The sequence below is a fragment of the Cyprinodon tularosa genome, unplaced genomic scaffold, assembly GCF_016077235.1.
Source record: "Cyprinodon tularosa strain WSP-4 unplaced genomic scaffold, ASM1607723v1 ctg680, whole genome shotgun sequence".
NCBI classification, from domain to species: domain Eukaryota; kingdom Metazoa; phylum Chordata; class Actinopteri; order Cyprinodontiformes; family Cyprinodontidae; genus Cyprinodon; species Cyprinodon tularosa.
This window is the reverse complement of record NW_024039430.1, coordinates 20682-40448: the sequence shown is the minus strand read 5'-3', so window position 1 is coordinate 40448 and position 19767 is coordinate 20682. Positions and strand designations below refer to the sequence as shown.

At 37.3% G+C, this 19767-nt stretch overlaps 2 protein-coding genes across 2 annotated transcripts; one reads left to right on the top strand and one right to left on the bottom strand.

The window, feature by feature from the left end:
* The first annotated feature begins 1509 nt into the window (after positions 1-1509).
* LOC119771592 (prosaposin-like) lies at positions 1510-5468 on the top strand. The gene is made up of 10 exons (XM_038267676.1): positions 1510-1669; positions 1767-1813; positions 2260-2334; positions 3382-3504; positions 3614-3727; positions 3826-3906; positions 4013-4193; positions 4873-4931; positions 5006-5071; positions 5144-5468. Exons 1-9 carry the CDS (start codon positions 1618-1620, stop codon positions 5060-5062), a joined length of 789 nt encoding a protein of 262 aa, XP_038123604.1. The 5' UTR covers positions 1510-1617; the 3' UTR covers positions 5063-5071; positions 5144-5468.
* A 1299-nt stretch (positions 5469-6767) lies between these two features.
* On the bottom strand, positions 6768-18264 carry mat2aa (methionine adenosyltransferase II, alpha a). The gene is made up of 9 exons (XM_038267675.1): positions 17981-18264; positions 15010-15087; positions 14352-14474; positions 13255-13367; positions 13019-13162; positions 11513-11731; positions 11194-11376; positions 9310-9443; positions 6768-7737 (listed from the first exon to the last, which is right to left on the bottom strand). Exons 1-9 carry the CDS (start codon positions 18072-18074, stop codon positions 7635-7637), a joined length of 1191 nt encoding a protein of 396 aa, XP_038123603.1. The 5' UTR covers positions 18075-18264; the 3' UTR covers positions 6768-7634.
* Positions 18265-19767: the final 1503 nt, after the last annotated feature.

Here is a 19767-nt window from a genome sequence, read left to right as displayed (position 1 = left end):
AGTTTCTATATTTGTTTGAGATCTTTAGAGAACAGACAGCTTCATTAAAACCCAAGGGAAACAGCAGACAGCCCAGGGAGAAAGTTGTCAAAATGTTCAAAGCAGGACATAAAAAAATACCTCAAGCTTTGAAGATGAAGATATAAAGGGAAACTGTTAAAATTGTTATCTGAAAATGGATTGTTGAAGTGAAACCAGAGAAAGCATTACTGTCTACATTGCACTGTGTGGGGGAGTAGGTAATTGTGAAAAAAGATGATCAACAGAGGTGACATATTTTCTAGAATTAACTATGAGAATCACCCTAAACACTCCATCTCCATATTAAAAAGCTGGTGACGGTATCATGCTGTGGGGATGCAATTAGAGGGAATGGAAAGAGGGATGGAGCTAAATTCACGTGAATCCAGGAGGAAATTTGAAATAGTTTTAGGAGGTGAAACTTTCAGGACATTATCACTGAACCTAAAACCAGAACTACGGTGGGATGGTTCAGATAAGATGACCCACAACTAAACCTGATTAAGAATCTGTTGTAAGAAGATGACTTAGTGTGAGCAGAGAGCAAAACTCCCCGTTTCGAGATCTACAAACTGCTAGAAATGTATACAGCAAAAGATATGGCTCTCTAAATGCAAAAAAAAACAAAACAAAAAAACAGACCTTTCAGATTTATGTATGAAATCATGAATAAAAATACCTAAAAAAAATATAGAATTATCTTTCCATAATTGTGCAATACTCTGTGTTGGTTTATCATACAAACACTCAATAAGTTTTTTTTAGAGTCTGGAGTTACAAGGTAATAAAATTTTAAAAAGCTCAATGAGGGTAAGAATAGGTTTGCAGGGCATTGTATTTAAATGCTGTGTGGACTAATCCCAACGGACACATACTTTTTAAGTTTAATTCCTTTATCCTAAGGTTAAGATTGAAATCTGCCATGATAGACTCATCGTTGAGTAGTAAAAATCCATTAAGAAAGATTAGAGAATTAAACAAAAAGAAAGACCACCATATTATGGTTTTCGAACCTCATCCTGGGTGGAGTGATTTAATGTTTTTCAGAGCTACTATCAATTCTCTATTTGCACTATTGAATATAGTGCAGTTATACTTGAGCCCTTGCAATTGAACAATGACACAATGACATTTGTATACTGGTATATGTATATATATATATATATATATATATATATATATATATATATATATATATATATATATATATATATATATATATATATATATATATATATATATATATATATAGTCAGTTGGAGTGGGCACCTTTGTTTATCATACTGAACATGCTGTATTTACCAGAGGAGAAGAAACAGTAGGTTAGAGATGAAGATGTTTTAAATAGATTCAACGATTAATATGTGATTGCATTTTTTTCTTTCAAAGAAAAAAAAAAGTGCTTTATGGTTTGAGGAAGTGAAACCCCCTTTCGGCTGTGCAGAAAAGAGTTAGCATGATGTTTTCTTTTTATCAGGGTCTGGTTGGTGGGGGTGACAGCTATCAGGTGGGCCATGTCAAATATAAAATCAGCTTGCACTTCCCTCAGAGATGTGAGAGGCAGACAGTTGGAACAAAAAACCCTAGAAGGCAGCCATGGCCACTCTGACATTATCAATGCTTCTCTTAGTTGCTCTTCAATGCCCTGGTAAGATGCTTATAATTATGCAAATTAATATACGTGTAGTTCCTATATTTATGAAATGTAAAAATGTCTATTTACAATACCAACTTTCTTCCTGTAGCTCTAACAGCAGCTTACGACAATCGCCTGCAAAGTCTTCCTGGTGAAGTAAGGGATTTCAGTTTTTTTTACAGTATAAGAATATTCTTTTAAAGCGTAAATCAAAATGAAAAATGTAATTAATACCTAAGGTTATGCAAACTATCACACACTATATATATATATATATATATATATATATATATATATATATATATATATATATATATATATATATATATACATATATGTGTGTGTGTGTGTGTGTGTGTGTGTGTGTGTGTCATAAAAGTTTATATTTATTTGCCTTTTGTGCAAGAATTATTATAAAAAGAATGATAGACTATATTTATTAGAATTATAAAAATTCATAATTATGGTTCAATTATGCGGTAGTAGATCCAATTCAAGTTTGTGACAGATCTGAATGAAATGCTTATTTTGATCACGTGAATTTGACAGAGATAGAAATATTTTGATGAATTCATTTTCATTAAGCAATATTTTATATCCAGAATGGGGATGTTTGCCAGGACTGCACACAGATCTTCACACTCCTTGTTGACATGCTGTCCAATGCTGACCTACAGGTAAGAACAATGGCAGATTGTCAAGCGAATGCATACCTGAGTGTTCCTATTGGAGCATTGATAATATTATCAGTTCTTCTTAAGTCTACATTCAGAGGTCATGACTGATATATATGATGTCCTGCAATCGGCTGCTAATACCTGTGGCTAAACACTGGTTTTGTTATCAGTGAAAAACACATTTTTCCTTCAAGAAAAATATCTCTGATCAGTCATGCATGAAACTGAAAAAACAAACACTACAGAATGTTCCTGTTTTCTGAAATACAAATAAGTCCCTTCCTCTTTTTTTTTTTTTTTTTTTTACAATTTTTGCAAAACCTAAGAAGATGAAATTTCACAGGAATTTTTTGTTTCTCTCTTAATCTAGAACATCTGCTAGAACAATTGGATTTCTTTTTTTGTCTTTGTTCACTAATGCACTCATTGTTCCTCTGTAGTGTAGACTGACATGAGCCTGTCACTTTTTCTTCTTAGATGTATATTAAAACTGATAAACCAGCTCACTGGATAATACCAGCATGTGGAAACATTTTGTGTAATCTTTTTATTGCATAGACCAATGGGACCTGTCAACTTGTTTACACTTTGAATTAAGGCTTTTATATAAAAGAACCATTTAAACGTAAATCATGTAACTTTCAATTTGTTCTTCTGAAACACAAGGGAGGGGGAAATATTAATTACTTGGATTTCTTATAATGAAAATAGATTATAAGCTATAGCGCCTTATGTTGAACAGAACCATATCATGTATGAGGCTTTGCTCTCATTAACTCCTGTGTTTTGCTGAATATAACCTCTATTAGATTACTTCCTGGCCTTATCTGTTTTGATACTGTAGTCTAAAGAGTTATAAAATATGTGTTTAACAGGAAAACATTAAGTGAAGCCTTATAAATTATGCTTTTCATCAACATTTAAGTTACAAAACAAACATTAATCTTTTTAGAAACTGCGTTACCTGATTAGCAGGGATGTTTGCGTTTAACAAAGACTAATGTTAAAGTATTTCCAGGTTGAGTTATTGTCAATGTTTCTTTTCAGAAAAAGATAATGGGAGGCATTGATGGTCTTTGTGCACTTCTGCCTGGGCCAGCTGCCAAACTCTGCAAAGATGAAGTGGACAAAATGCTCCCATTAGCCATCACCTTTGTTACTGGTGTTGCAGTAAGTTGGAGACCTGAACCAATCATGTGTTTAAAAAAAAGAAAAATCTAACCTATTCTGAATAAATAAGAAAAAAGTATACATGTTCTTCTTCCTCTTGCCTCTGAAGAAACCTGCAGATATCTGTAAGATGATCGGCCTTTGTAGCTCGGCTGAAGAACGTGAGAAGATGCTAAGCTACTTTGTCAACCAGGTTCTTCAGGCTAATGTGAAAAGTGACAATGTTAGTAAACATATGGCCTACTCTAATATTATGTATGAGCGAACAGCATATCATTGGGATTTTTTTTTTACTACCAGGGTCTTATGTTTGTCTATCAGGGGGAGCCTGCAACACATTGTTCCTTCTGTATTTTCTTCTTCAAGACTTTGGAAGAACTGCTGCCCAAAGAAAGGACTGAGGTGAGCCTTGTTTTAATAGTGTGGAAACCTGGTCGCCAGGCTACAGAGGCAACACATTTGACCTTAACGTGCATCTGCTTTCTCATTTCCTGCTCCTCGTCTGCAGGACGCTGTGATCAAACTGCTGGAAGAGATTTGCCACATCTTGCCGGCTTCGTATCGCCACCAATGCGAGGATATTGTTGGCAAGTATAGCAAAACGGTGCTGGATGCAATCTTGGGCTATGCCACTCCTCAGGCCATCTGCGCCCTCATCCATCAGTGTAAAGGGCAGGAGGCTGTTGTGGGTAAGTCTGCAAGCTGTTCCGTAGAAATGTACAGTACTCTCATAATCTACTTTGCTGCAGTTATGGCTTAAAGACCCATACAGGTAAACTCTAAAAATAAAAAGAAACATCTATGAAAACCTAGGTAAAACACTTAAAGTACTTATGAAAGAGAATGTTTCACCCAAATGCATTCCAAATGTCAAGAATAAAGGAGTCCTCTTTGATGAACATAATTTGACTTGAGACTAGTACATGGAAATAATAGGACCACAAAATACCCCCACATAACTTACAAAACCATACTATCATTTTATGAACATGAGATATACGTGTACTAGATACTTAATTCATAATTTGCTGTTTATTATTCTGAAAAAAAGGATCACCTGGCAACAAAAAAAATATGCAGCCTTTCTTATTTTTTTTCTTTTATCTATGGCTTTAGAAAATTATAGTATAAGCTAAAAGAAATAACCCATTACTACATTTCCCCAAAAGTGTAACACTGCTATACCATACGTAAAAGACAAAACTCCAATTGTTTGTCCTTGTGTCGGAATTTTACAAAAAACGCCCCTTTAATTTGAATAAAATAATACCATTTGGCCTCAATCCGAAGCTTTTAGGAGTGTTTTAACTCACAATACATGCACATAAAATGTCTTCTGTTCAATATTTATTCCTTTTGAATTCACAGACCCATGCACACTGACAACATACAGATGCAGAGACGTCAGCACCGCCCTTAAGTGTGGAGTAAGTAAACAGCTGAAAGGATACAACCAGTAAACCTTAATGGTGTTACTTTACAATATGCTCTCTGTATGCAGACTTTATTCTACTGCCAGAAGTTTGCCTGGAAGCCTCGGAGCTACAACACCATCTAAAAACTGCAGGTGGGTGAACAGAACAGAGCCTAAAATACTTTAACAGATACTTTAAATGATGTATTTCTTCTTTTTAAACAGAATGCGGAGAGGATAAGTTACTGTGAGCGATCCCTCTTCAAACTGCAAATAATTATTTTGTATCCTAGTTAATGATTTGACTGTGATTTTACTGGCTGGACTGAGAGGAACGGCAACAACGCCTTATCTAACTGGATTTGCAAGGAATGCTGCCAAGATAAGAAAGCTTCACTGGAAAGAGGTTGAATTCTTCATATTCCAGTTGCTTTGCAAACATAAGATTAACATTACGCTTGACGAGTGTTAAGACTTTCATAGATTCCTTCATGCTTTTTTGTAATCATCTTTCACATTTTGATACTTAAATAAAATGATCCTAATGCTGTTTCATGTGTTATTTTATACTCCTTTCGCTGTCCCTACAGGTGTAGATGTTTCTAAAAATCAGTTGTCCAAATATAAACTTTTGCACTAGAATTTAAAGGCAAATTCTAGTATGATAACCTAGGTTCTCAGAGACGTGATAGCTGAACCCACCACAGAAACTGCTTCTAGAGGAAGCGTACACTCTGGCTGCACCTAAAAGATCAGTTCTGCTTTCAGGTTCTCACTGGTATTTTCCACACACATTTGATGGCCTGCTAAAAGAAGAACTCATGTGCACACACAAAAAAACCCTAAGAAAACAAGTCTGAAGTAAGAGTTTTTAATTGAGGAAAATTCAGGAAAGACAGGAGACAAGTAGGTGGCGCCTTGAATTTAGGTTTATTTGCTGCAAACGAGAAAAGGCACTTTTCATACATTTAGCAAACAGGGACAGAGGGTTAGGGTTAGCTACTTCAAATGTTACAAAAAAAAAAAAAAAAAAGGGAAAGTTTTCATTCTCCCAACTGCAGACAATGTATACAGGCTGGTTTCTCTGTACAACACCAACCAATTATTTGTCTGAGTCATGGTCGAAAAACCAAACTTACAGTAAAAAAAGATAACAAAATTGACCTCAAATAAATCCATCAAATAACGAGACACAGTTGGTTAGAGTCTAAAGAACCACATGGAGTAGCAGAACAGGTATGGTCCGGTTACAGCATCAACATAGGCTAACACAGCGGGCTGAACCCCCCCAAAAAATAAAACTTTACGTACAAGCCATCGTTCTTATTAATGTAGCAGTGGCTTAAAAAGTTACAGCTGTCAAGTTAAGAGAAGCCGGGCTGTTAAGCATTCAGATTCCAGAGCAGATAAGGAACAGAGTCATGTCCTAAAATTAGTTTGAAATATGCGCTTCTCTAAAAACAGCACAATGTCTAAGAAGCATAAATCACCACTTCCTCTAAATTGATCAGGGGTATCGGTTTCCATTTGGATCAAAAGGTCAAACATAAATGGTAAAGTGGACACCTACAGTATAGAACATACTGAATTATTAAGCTTTTTATTTGAAATTAAAATAAATCCTCAAATAAATACTGTGAAACTGTGCTGTTCTGAGAATCTGTCCTACACCTGCGGTAAAGAATCCGGCAAGTACAGCAATGAGCGGAAAAGCATGTCTCAACTTCAGTCAGTCTGTAGAGACACAGCACCACCTATATGCATTACATAGAAAACAGCAGGCAGATCTTAGGAACAGGAGATTTTACAGTGTAGATATGCAGGTGTTGAGTTGCTGTCATCTGGAAAGCATGTTTAAACACTTATAAACAAATCACTGTTAAAGCCTGTTCCACTTTTGGTATTTTTAAAGAGAAAATGAGGGGAGTAATACAATCAATACACCAACAGGATGCAGCTCCATCTTATAGTCCCCTATATTACTAAATTTCATGCTAAGCTGGACTGAGGGGGGGTTATAGGCTGTCCCCCTGCTGGTTAAACTCCTTGGTCTGGCAACAGTCACAAAACATAATAAAAATGATCTGTGTTGAGCTGATGTGGGGAAAAGGCGACGACTAATCAGGGCGAAGAAGTGTTTGCCTTCAGAAATAAAGTGATCTCTGTGCTTTTATCTTAGTCAACATACTGAATAGTTTAGAACATGGCAAAGATGTTTAATCCTAGAAAATAAATATCTACAAAATACATTAATCTGTGCAGTTCCAACATAACCATAAGGTCATTAGCAGCTTCTGACTTCTCTGTAAAACGTCAGAAAAGGAACAATGGCATGAAGGGCTTGCACACACAGCTAAATGATAGTCGTCTGGTTTCCGTTTGTAACATCGAAGTCTGAAAGAAACAGAAAAAAGGAGTGTGATGTTTTTACTATTTAAAGGTGGCTCACTTCCTCATCTGTGCTGCAGTGAGATGCAGGAGAGATGTCACAACTTAGAAACCTCAATCTGAAATCCATCAATGAATGAATAATAAATGACCAACAACTAAGATAAAGCAAGAAATAATAGTAACTTTGCAAACACTTTGACAAAGGCCATCTAGTCTGACGGTGTTCTGATGTACAAGCAAAACAAAGAGAAGAGGAGGAGAGGATGGGGCGACAAAAGGGTTTATCTGCAGGACGGCAGGGGCTGGCTGCAGAGAGCAGGGAGCTTTAGCTTTTCAGCTTCTTGGGAACCTCCCATGAGAACAAGTCACGACCGAAGTGACCGTAGGCGGCTGTGCGCTGGTAGATGGGCTTCCTCAGGTCAAGGTCCCTTTAGAGGCAGACAAACAAAATAATGGAGAAAATCTGCAAGCTATAGCGCAGCTTCACTATATGTTCAAGCAATAGCAAAATAAGCAGAACCTTCCTTTAATTAAAGGCAGGAAAGAGGATTCTGTGGTGGAAGATACGTCCAACGGCTGTTTGTGTATTTTTTAATCGTGTGCATGCGTCAGTGCCCCCTCCCTCGCAAACTTCTCCACGCTGGAAATGCCTCTGCTGATAATTTTGTCTTTCACCTAGAGAGGTAGCAAAGAGCCACGATGCACCTAGTCAGCAGGAAATCTCCATAAGAAGAGGAGGTCTCTGTCAGCATCATCACAGCAAGTTATATTTACAATTTGTTAGTGTGTTCTCGCTGCTTCTGCTACAACTTAAAATGGCCTCTTCTTGAACTGCCCGCACGTAGCTAGTAGACACAGCTAGGCTACCAACAGGGAATGCAGGCTGCATATCCTTTGTCGTTAATACACTACTTTACACGTTTTCGACTTTACATGTTTCATAATAAAAGAAAAATAAATACAGTACTTACTACAGAATTAAATGTAATTTAAATGTCCAAAGCATCCGTTTTCAGATCGTTTTGCTCCTTCTGGGCACACCACTTCTGAAAAGAATCTCATAAACACACTGTGTTCTCTCCCACTTTCTCTCCTCTTTTCAAATACCGTAATTTTCGGACTATTAGCCGCACCTGAATAGAAGCCGCAGAAGCTAAATTGCATGATTTGTACATATACAAGCCGCACCGGAACTATAAGCCGCAGGTTTTTTATGTTTAATGTCCGTCTTTCTCGCTGTCGTTCTGTCGCGTTACTCGCGGTAGAAGTCTGCTTCCAGAGGACAGGACCTCCGCATTACCGTACTTGTGTGTTGAAGCAAATGTGACGTCAACATGGTGGATGATAAAATCCATAGATTTAGGCATTACCCTAGAGGCCGTTAGCTGTAAAAGTCCATAGATAAGCCGCATTGTTATATAAGCCACAAGGTCGAAAAATGGGGAAAAAAGTGGCGCCTTATAGTGCGAAAATTACAAGTCGCTAAAAAAAAAAAAAAAAAAAAAATCCACAGTAGTAAACAAGCGCAGGACTACTTCTTTGTTCTTCAGCGTAATGGTGGACCGCTAGCCAAAGAGCCAATGAGTTACGCATGGAGCCTGCGTCAATAACGAACTGCGGGCATGTACGCTAAATGCTTGATTGACAAACAAGTAGCCAAATCCACCTTGCCAACTATAAAAGTGGATTGGCTAATATTTTCTAGGCCAGTCATTGAAATTAGATGAATCTGGACACTTAATTTCTGAGAAAAATCCTCTTTCATACCTTTAAGTAGTTAAATTTAACTCTGGAAAATGTGTAATTTTTTTATTTTAAGCATTTTTAAATGCTAATTGCCAAAATATTAGGAATCAACTTCAGAGAGGTTGGTCTTACTTTCTATAAACTGAATTTTACATTCACCAAGACACCACACCCAATTTAACTCCCTGTACTGTAAAGTTAAATCTGAATTTGCTGTATTCACTGCAGAATTCACATAGGGAAGTAATATTTACCTCACGATAACTCCTGGACGAAGATCAAAGTTCTTTCTCACGATGTCCAACAGCTCTTTCTCGCTCTTCTGAGAAGTCCCGTAATGAAAGATGGAAACGGACAGAGGATGGGACACTCCAATAGCGTACGAAACCTAAAACAGCAGCCACACATTTTAAAAACGTGCATGTTTATACAATGCATTTCTATCTTAATGATAAATAATCTTTCCGGTTCTTTCACATATGTTTTCCTAAAATTGTAGGTATGTGAAGTACAGTGGTGTGAAAAAGTGTTTGCCCCCTTCCTCATTTCCTGTTTTTTTGCATGTTTGTCACACTTAAGTGTTTCGGAACATCAAACCAATTTAAACAATACTCAAGGACAACACAAGTAAACACAAAATGCAATTTGTAAATGAATGTGTTTATTATTAAAGGAGAAAAAAATCCAAACCATCATAGCCCTGTGTGAAAAAGTGATTGCCCCCTAAACCTAATAACTGGTTGGGCCACCCTTAGCAGCAACAACTGCAACCAAGCATTTGCGATAACTTGCAATGAGTCTTTTACAGCGCTGTGGAGGGATTTTGGCCCACTCATCTTTGCAGAATTGTTCTAATTCAGTTACATTAGAGGGTTTTCGAGCATGAACAGCCTTTTTAAGGTCATACCACAACATCTCAATAGGATTCAGGTCAGGACTTTGGCTAGGCCACTCCAAAGTCTTCATTTTGTTTTTCAGCCATTCAGTGGTGGACTTGCTGGTGTGTTAAGGATTATTGTCCTGCTGCAGAACCCAAGTTTGGTTCAGCTTGAGTTCACAAACAGATGGTCAGACATTCTCCTTCAGAATCTTTTGGTAGACAGCAGAATTCATAGTTCCATTTATCACAGCAGGTCTTCCAGGTCCTGACGCATCAAAACAGCCCCAGACCATCACACTACCACCACCATATTTTACTGTTGGTATAATGTTCTTTTTCTGATATGCAGTGTTCCTTTTACGCCAAATGTAATGGGACACACACCTTCCAAAGAGTTCCACTTTTGTCTCATCGGTCCACAGAATGTTTTCCCAAAAGTCTTGGGGATCATCAAGATGTGTTTTGGAAAAATTGAGACGAGTTTTAATGTTCTTTTTGCTCAGCAGTGGCTTTCTTCTTGGAACTCTGCCATGCAGGCCATTTTTGCCCAGTCTTTTTCTGATGGTGGAGTCATGAACACTGACCTTAACTGAGGCAAGTGAGGCCTGCAGTTCTTGAACGTTGTTGTGGGGTCTTTTGTGACCTCTTGGATGAGTCGTCGCTGCACACTTGGGGTAATTTTGGGTGGCTGGCCACTCCTGGGAAGGTTCACCACTGTTCCATGCCTTCGCCATTTGTGGATAATGGCTCTCACTGGGGTTCGCTGGATTCCCAAAGCTTTGGAAATGGCTTTATAACCCTTTCCAGACTGATAGATCTTAATTACTTTCTTTCTCAATTGTTCCTGAATTTCTTTGGATCTTGGCATGATGGGTAGCTTTTAAGGATCTTTTGGTGGACTTTACTGTGTCAGGCTGCTCCTATTAAAGTAATGTCTTGATTGAAAACAGGTGTGGCAATAATCAGGCCTGGCTGTGGCTAGAGAAATTGAACTCGGGTGTTAAAAACCACAGTTATAGTATATTTTAACGAGGGGGGCAATCACTTTTTCACACAGGGCCATGATGGTTTGGATTTTTTTATCCTTTATCAATAAACACCCTTATTTACAAATTGCATTTTGTGTTTACTTGTGTTGTCCTTGACTATTGTTTAAATTGGTTTGATGTTCCGAAACACTTAAGTGTGACAAACATGCAAGAAAAACAGGAAATGAGCAAGGGGGCAAACACTTTTTCACACCACTGTATATTCTTACTTGGACCAAGACACGTCTGCAGAGTCCAGCCTTTACAAGAGATTTGGCCACCCAACGAGCTGCGTATGCTGCAGAACGATCAACCTTAGTGTAGTCCTTCCCAGAAAAAGCTCCACCTCCATGAGCTCCCCATCCACCATAGGTGTCCACAATGATCTTACGCCCAGTCAAACCTGCATCACTCTGGAAAACAAAATATATTTTGATAATTTTCCTATTTGTAAAAGAAGCAAAGATATTAAACATTATGATCTGTACCACAATAAAAAAATCTCACTTCAACAGCCGAGTGCTGAAGCAATAAAGGCCGTTCTCTCACCTGTGGACCTCCAATGACAAACCGGCCGCTTGGCTGCAGGTGATAAATAGTGTCATCGTCTAGGTACCCAGATGGAACCACGGCTTTCACCACCTGCTCCTTCAGACTGTGGCGCATCTCCTCCAAACTCACACACTCGTCGTGCTGCACAGAGATCACGATGGTGTGGACACGAATGGGCACCACGGCTCCTCGGTCCTGCCTGTACTGAACGGTCACCTGGACGGAAAAGGAGAAAAGCTCTGAGATCGGCTTTAAAAATTTTAAGAAAAAAAAAATCCCTGTAAATTCTGAAAATATAAAAGCATATTAGAGTCTAGAGTCAAAAGATCAGACCACTTGTTTATTATCATGTAATAATTTCCAGATAAGATTTGAATTCCCTACAAAGTTTAATATTTGTGTGTCCTTGTTTCACATCCGATAAAAGCAATGTTAAACAAGACACATTCAGCTAATTAAGAAACAACTGAGGTCTTTTTTAGCTAACCAAAGATTGTTTTGCGCTAATATTAATAATATTGACTGGCAATCCTGGTCGATTGTTGGACCATAATTCCACCTAAAATTCCTAGCTGAAATTTATAAATTCATCCCACAAATACACACAGAAATAATTGCACAAGTCTGAACAAGAGCCTCAAAGTAACCACTAGGTGGCAGTAATGCTGCATTCACAGCGAGAAATAAAACATCCCAGTTTTAACCTCATGGATAAATATTGCGAATAACTTTACAGTGAGATTATGAATAGGCCTACAGCAAGCAGTTTAGCTGAATTGTTTCTCCTTCTAGAATAGTTAATAAAGAAACTGTGTAGAGCCAAAGTATTTTTCGTCTTGGAGTTTCCAACATCCTCGGATTTCATACATTATAGAAATCTAAACATTTAATTATTATTTACTGTCTGTGTGTCATGAATCTTTAAGCAACAAAAGAGAAGGTGGTTTTCAGTTGGGTGGTGTGATAAAGGGCCATCTTCATAGTTTTTCCTTGCTTGTTTTTTATATAAAATCTAAAGGGCACTACATCAAAGAACCGCAGGTCCAGTTAAAAACCGTGCAGAAAGGCGAATAACTTGTCAGCAGGTTCAGTCATTTCACATTCCAATTTAAAGGTATAGTGAAGGATTATCGCAATTTTAATAGACTACCCTCTCCAATAAAATAATAAATAAAAAAAATGCACATGCACACTCGAACAAACTTACTTTCCAAAAGAAGATTTGCAATTTTCCACTATGTCCGACTGAAAATGCACGTAGGAGGCCATACGTAAACATATCACCAGAATGATTGACATTAAGGAGGACCACTTATTTTGATGATCCACCCAGAAAAAGAACATCCTCCACTATACCTTTAAGATAGTCGATAACTAGTTATACAGAAAAAAATATAAATACATAAACACATTTAATTCCTAGCTCAAATTTTTTTTTTGAATAATAAAACAAGGAATTTACTTCTAACAGTCAAGGCTGCAGGTAGAGCCTCGATGCCTAACCTGTGTCTTGGAGTCAGGTCGGACCCACGGCAGCGTTCCATCTCGACGCAACTCCGCCATTTTGGCATTAAGCTTGTGAGCCAAGACGATGGTGAGGGGCATACACTCTTCTGTCTCATCAGTAGCATAACCAAACATGAGACCCTGTCAGAGACACGAACAACAGCCACAGTCGATTGAGTTCAAATTAAACTGATAAGATCAGCCAATTGTCCGACGGCAAACCGAACACAAACCTGATCGCCGGCTCCAACGTCCTCTTCCTTACGGTCGAGATAAACACCCTGAGCTATGTCATGCGACTGTTGCTCCAAAGCCACTAAAACATTACAAGTCTTGTAGTCAAAACCTGTATAAAAAAAAAAGAAAGGAATGAAAAAGGCTGACAATCTCTCTTACGTAAGACACATTTTGTGTGGCCAGAGCAGCCAACAAAGAACCTGCCTGTAGAAAACCGTTGGCTAAAGCAATCTTTTATAATCCAGGTCAGTATAAAGTCGTTCTATTCCAGATGGTCGGATGAGGATAAAATAATCAACTGTTTTTAGGGAGTTGAGACCTAATTGAGTCAGCTAATCAGCTATTAATGCATTTGTGGTAAACATTTTTTAATGTTGTCAAGAGCTGGTTTAAGGTAAGAGATTTCTTCACTTTAACAATTCGGAAGCCCTGTACTTTCCCAAACTTCCAATTTCTGGATGTGTCTCTGTGTTTTTGTAATACATACAGGGAATAAAACTAAAATACTACAAAGGACTTTCTCACAGATTGCAAATCCTCTAAAAAAAAAAAAAAAAAACTAGCAACACTGGGTCTAATTTGGCATGGTTTCACAGTATCTGAATTAACATCAATCATTTATTCCACCTCTACCTTCAAATCCATGACTCTTCCTTTTTAAAAAGATCTGATGCCAGATTTTGACATAAGTTAATGTAGACATGGATACATATTTAAATACTTTTTAAATTGTCTTAATGGCCCACTTTAAAAGGTTAGTTTTGCAGACACGTTTCTCTAAATGTGAGGATAAGAACATCTAGTTCGATGAGGCAGATTAAGATTCATTATAAAAGCTTACTTTGTAGTTTCGTAAAAACACTAAACAGAGTGGTCTGCTTATTTGTCTGGTGAGTAAAAATCAATAAACTAATCTATTTTTGTTTACTAGAACCAGACACTCCATGTTTAAATTGGCCTGTTAAGCCATGAGAAAACTTTGCTTCCCTCATTACTTATTTATTTTTGCCAAATGGAAAAAAATAAACAAATAAAAAGAGCTTTAAACAGCATGTAACATAATCTAAACCAAACTTTCACTTTTTAAGAGTACCTTTGGAGGAGTCGTCATAGCCGATGTCCTTAATCGTCTCCCTGACAATCTTCTGATAATCAACATTGGCCCGTGAGGTGATCTCCCCCGCAAGCAGGATCATCCCCGTCTTAGCTACGGTCTCTGGGGACAAACAAATACATGCAGTTTAAGGGATATATATTCAATTCTCTTTGTAACAAAGTTAAAACAACAACCGTACTCTGGTACGATACTGAAGATATCATCCTAATTTTAGACTGTTTGTTTCAACAAAAAACAACAGCAAAGTATGACAACAATACTGATCTAATATTTTCAATCCAATTTAGCTGGAGATGAAGAGAAGCTGAAAACCACAGTGAATAATATGCGCTGCATGCATCTGGTCCATTAAGGACAACCTCACTAAAACCTGAAAGCTTTTACAGCTTTAATCATCTGCATTCTGGGCGCATTCAGCAACAAAGCAAACAATCATTTCATTGAGCCAGAAAACAAACAAAAGGGACCTTCAATCTATAACAGAGCAGGTAGGATGGGTTAACTGAAGTTTTGATCTGAAAAGAATCTATTCTTATACTAATAATAATAAAAAATAAATAAAAGCCACACAAATGTTGCTCTCAGCTGGTCTAAAAGCATGTTTACCATAGAATATATATATTTTTAAACTTACCACATGCTACCTTGGCATCAGGGTCCTGTCTCAGGTGAGCATCCAACACAGCGTCACTTATCCGGTCACAAATCTTATCTGTGGAAAAAAGCATTTTAAGAAAAACAGGTGTAATTTCTTTAAAAAAAATAAAAATAAAAATTTCACCATAACATGACACTTGTTCTTTAATTGTACTGTATTTTCTTTTTGATTGCTTAAGGCTGGTGAGGAGAGCACCCACCCAAAATCAACCATATAAACCAAGTGCTAAATCAAACCAATTTTTAATTAAGTATCTATTTGAGTCTTCCCATTTAACAGATATCTAGGCATTACTAGCATGTGTACATAAACCATGTTTGACATAAAAACAAAACCTTAGCAATAAAAGTCTGCTGTCCATGGTGATAATCACATCTGCTCTTGCATGATGCAGCAGTTCCTTATCAGTGTGTTACTTTAGGGGATGCAAAACGACAAAACAGAAACCAGCTAATAGTAGCCTAAGGCAGCTATGCTGTGTACCTTCTGTTTTTAAAGATTTAAAGCAATTTTCTATAATCTACTCCTGATGTTAAGCAAGGAAATTTGGTTATGTGACTCCGATAAATATCATCTGCCAGCATAAAGGTCCTCCAGGGCTTTTTTTAATGTTATCCGTCATGTTTGATCAGAGTGAAATGGGCCAAACAAAGATCAGAACCACAGTTAGTGGAAATAAGCTTTGATGCTAAATTTCAGAACAAACAAGTAAAGCTAAAGTACACACAAGAGCTGGGTTTTTTGATGGTTGACCTTTAAACAAACTTATGCTGTTGTCATTAATAATAATAACTGAACTTTATTGATCTGACATTGGAGAAATTTACCTCTGCATTTAACCCATCCCCCCTGGGGAGGAGTGGGCTAACGTCGTGGGGCGTTCAGAGAGCAATCGGAGGTTAAGGGTCTTGCTTAGAGACCCAGACTGGCAGTCTGTGGGAATGGGGCTTGAACTTCGAACCTCAGGATTCTAAGCTCTATCACCTAACCACTAGGTAGAAGAAAGTTTAGAAATGGACATAGTTTGGGGTGAAAACTGGGATGAACTAATAAAATGCAATTATATTAGAGCCTATACATCCCTATTCCTATATCTATTCCGATCTGTGTGATGCACTGATCTTGCAGAAATCATGACAGCATCCGAATTAACCTGGATGTGTTACAGCAGATCTTACCCAGTATTCATAAAAAGCCTGCAATGATTTGACTTCTTTACACTCACAGATGGGCGAGTAGCCTGTCGAGTACTTAGAAGTAGAACTAAGCCTATTACCCTTAGCAGTAGAGCTGGTGTGCTGTAAAATCTGGAAGCTAGCAGGTTCAGGAAGCACACATTTAATTCATAAATGCACTACAAATATTTTGTTAATCTTGTAATGCTGTCTCTTTTTCTATAAACTCTTCCTGGAAAATAATTGGAGCAAAACGAAGCTTTATATCTATTCCAAGTGTACTTAAAGGCGAACACAATAAATACAAATTTGCATCTAGAGTGAGCTAGGTTTCTGCTTTCATTCAAATCAAACCTACCTCTATGATAAGCTTAAGCAAGCTATAGTGAGCAATTGAAATACTCCGAGTCAAACCTGAACTGAATAATTAATTATTCAAAAATAGATGCTCTGATCAGAATAAAAACATTTTTTATTGCCAGTTTGTTTTTTTACACATACAAGGAATGTGTTTTGGTGATGAGATGATTCATATGCCTAGTGGGTTATAGCAGTGCGCTTGTGCTCTGAGCAGGTTGCAAATAATTGATTCGAATACCACTGCCTCCACTCTGGGCTCCTGAGCAAGACCCTTAACCCCACAATGCTCCCCAGGCGCCACACAATGGCAGCCCACCGCTCCCCAAGGGGATGAGTTAAATGCATAGGTACATTTCTCCAATGTGAGATCAATAAAGTTAAATTATTATTATTATTATATGAAGACCATGGTGCTTGTTATTAAACAACAGCATAAGTTTAGGTTAAATATTGCACATACAGATGTACTATATTTTTTTTAAATACACAATCATGTACTTTTTGCACATAATGATTTTCAAAATCTTAAGTAGGCAATAAACTGTTATAATTTCAAAGCTTATATACTACTACTTATATTATATTTATACAACTACTGTCCACCCCCAACCAATTACTGTACTATCAGTTGCCTATAACCAGGATTTGTTTTAATAACTTTGAAGCTAAAGCAATTAAGCAATCAGGCAACCTGCAATATTTATGGTTACATGAATGACCGTGCAATAAGGGCTTAAAATAATCAACAAAAGCAAAAAGACTGATAAACATTAGGGCTAAATATTATTAATTTAAATGTATGGATTTAGTGGTACTTTTACTCATGATGCTGAACTAAAGCTGATCATAGAGTAGATGTAACATCTATAAAGCCAAGAAAAAAAACTTTTATTTATGTGCCAAAAAACAGCATGAACACAGCCTGTGATTGACAGGCACAACTCCTGAAACATGTGTTAGCTTCAGTAGCTAGCCACATTATGGCTAATAGCATGGACTGGAGCCCCTTATCAGTCTGAAAATACCGCTTAAAATACACAAAGAGTTTTTATAAAATGTTAAGAGTGTGAAACTCGATCTTTGAAGAAGTATTGTAACAGTCACTCGATATAATTTCGTTTTTAGGTGGATGAAGCGAACTATCGCTACATATGTAATTCATCTTTCTAGTTTAATGCTTAACACAATTTTTTTTATCTCTATTTCATATTTTAATTATTTCTTGCATTTTTTTTCTTTTGCAATTCCACACTTTTAATACATTTTAAAGCTAGCATTTAAATAATCCTGACACGCTGACAGGAACCAGCCGCGTGACCTTATTTGAGAAGCTAACAGGATGCTAAGCTAATTATCTGGGTCACTAAAATGGGGGCGCTTTGCAAGACAAGGGGCGACATAACAAAACTTACCGGGATGACCTTCTCCAACTGACTCGGAGGTGAAGAGGAAACAGTCCTCATCGTGGTGAGAATCGCTGTATAACCCGTTCAGATGGCCGTTCATTTTCAAACACGGTTGGCTAACAGCGCGCGCTAATAGATCGTAAAGCTCAAAGCAGCCTTCACCCTGGCTTATAATGGAAACACCAATAGACAGCTACGGCTGCTGAGTGCGAGCTAAGAGGGCAGAGAGCCGTATTTAAGGGACTCCTACAGTCATCTGCCTACAGGGATCTGATGCAAAGCTCGGCTGGACCATGTGGTGCTGGGGGCGTGTCCGGATCCAGCAAAACAAAGATGTCCACGAGGAGAGAAAAGCCTGTATCCTTATCCTGAGCATCTAGAGTGGCAGATTCTGTTGTCAGAATAAATGTAAATGTAAAAAATAGCGGTCTTTGTACAAAAAAAAAAAAAAAAAAGAAAAGAAAAGAAAGGCACAAACAGATTTTTAAATTTAATTTCAGTATGTGAGAAAAAAGTCAGAATTCTGAGATTAAAGTCAGAATTCTGACTTTAATCTCAAAATTCTGACTTTTTTCCTCAGAATTCTGACTTTAATCCCAGAATGTTGGATCTTAATGTAGATGGGCACCATGAAGGAAGAGACGTGGGAGCATTCAGCTTCAATGACAAAGATGCGAGTTGTTTGGGAGGGCCAGTAACACATTGGTGGAAAATGACGGAATTAGGTTACTTTTTACGTGGTTGAGGGGTCCCTGTCCCTGGTGATGCTATTTCATTGATGGAGGAGCAGAAGGTTATTAAAACAAGAGAGCTAGTTTAGTCTTTAAAACAGACATGGCTACAGCTTGATTCTACGAAAGAGAAAAATTAAAAAAGTTAAGTGATTTTTAAATTTTATTTCAGTATGATATGAGAATCTCAGAATTCTGACTTTATCTGACATCTAACAAACATGTTAGCATCAAGCCATAGCCATGTCTGTTTTAGAGACTAAACTGGCTCTCTTGTTTTAATCACCTTCTGCTCTAGCATCATAGGGTACCCCTCAGGCACGTAAAAAGTCACCTAATTCCCTCATTTTCCACCAATGTGTTACTGGCCCTCCCAAATAACTCACATCTTTGTCAGTGAAGTTGAGTGCTCCCATATCTCTTCTTCATGGCTCTTCTGAGATTAAAGTCAGAATTCTGACTTTTTTTCCCCATATTAAACTGAAATAATATTTAAAAATCATTTAACTTTTTTTTTCAGTGGCCCTAATGCTCTTCCGTCTAATGCTAACATGTTTGTTAGCTGTCAGAATTCTGAGATTAAAGTCAGAATTCTGAGAAAAAAGTCAGAATTCTGAGATTAAAGTCAGAATCCTGAGAAAAAAGTCAGAATTCCGAGATTAAAGTCAGAATTCTGACTTTTTCCCCATATTAAACTGAAATAATATTACTCAGAATCCTGAGAAAAAAGTCAGAATTCTGAGAAAATAGTCAGAATTCTGAGATTAAAGTAAGAATTCTGACTTTTTTCTCATACACTGATATAAAATGTAAAAATCAGTTAACTTTTTTTTTTTTTTTCCAGTGGCCCTAATCCTCTTCCGTACTAACGTTACATTTAAGCATTTTGGCTGAATTTTCATTATAAAGTTTATATATTCATAATAGATAGAGGTGAGTAGAGTACAACAAAAAAATCTAGTTACTCAAGTAAAAGTAGCACTATTTTAACATCTTTTTGACTGCATGAAAGTAGAAACTATTCATCCATGGGATTACTCAAATAAGAGTAAAAACAGATAT

Bases quoted from the DNA above. Each gene is read 5' to 3' on its own strand.
- LOC119771592 (XM_038267676.1), top strand. From the start codon at position 1,618: ATGGCCACTCTGACATTATCAATGCTTCTCTTAGTTGCTCTTCAATGC. The intron at 1,814-2,259 runs GTAAGGGATTTC...TTTTATATCCAG, and splicing joins TGCAAAGTCTTCCTGGTGAA to AATGGGGATGTTTGCCAGGA. The intron at 3,728-3,825 runs GTTAGTAAACAT...TTTGTCTATCAG, and splicing joins CTAATGTGAAAAGTGACAAT to GGGGAGCCTGCAACACATTG.
- mat2aa (XM_038267675.1), bottom strand. From the start codon at position 18,074: ATGAACGGCCATCTGAACGGGTTATACAGCGATTCTCACCACGATGAG. The intron at 13,368-14,351 runs GTACTCTTAAAA...TTTTTTATACAG, and splicing joins CTATGACGACTCCTCCAAAG to GTTTTGACTACAAGACTTGT. The intron at 13,163-13,254 runs GTTTGTGTTCGG...TGTCTCTGACAG, and splicing joins ACGTTGGAGCCGGCGATCAG to GGTCTCATGTTTGGTTATGC.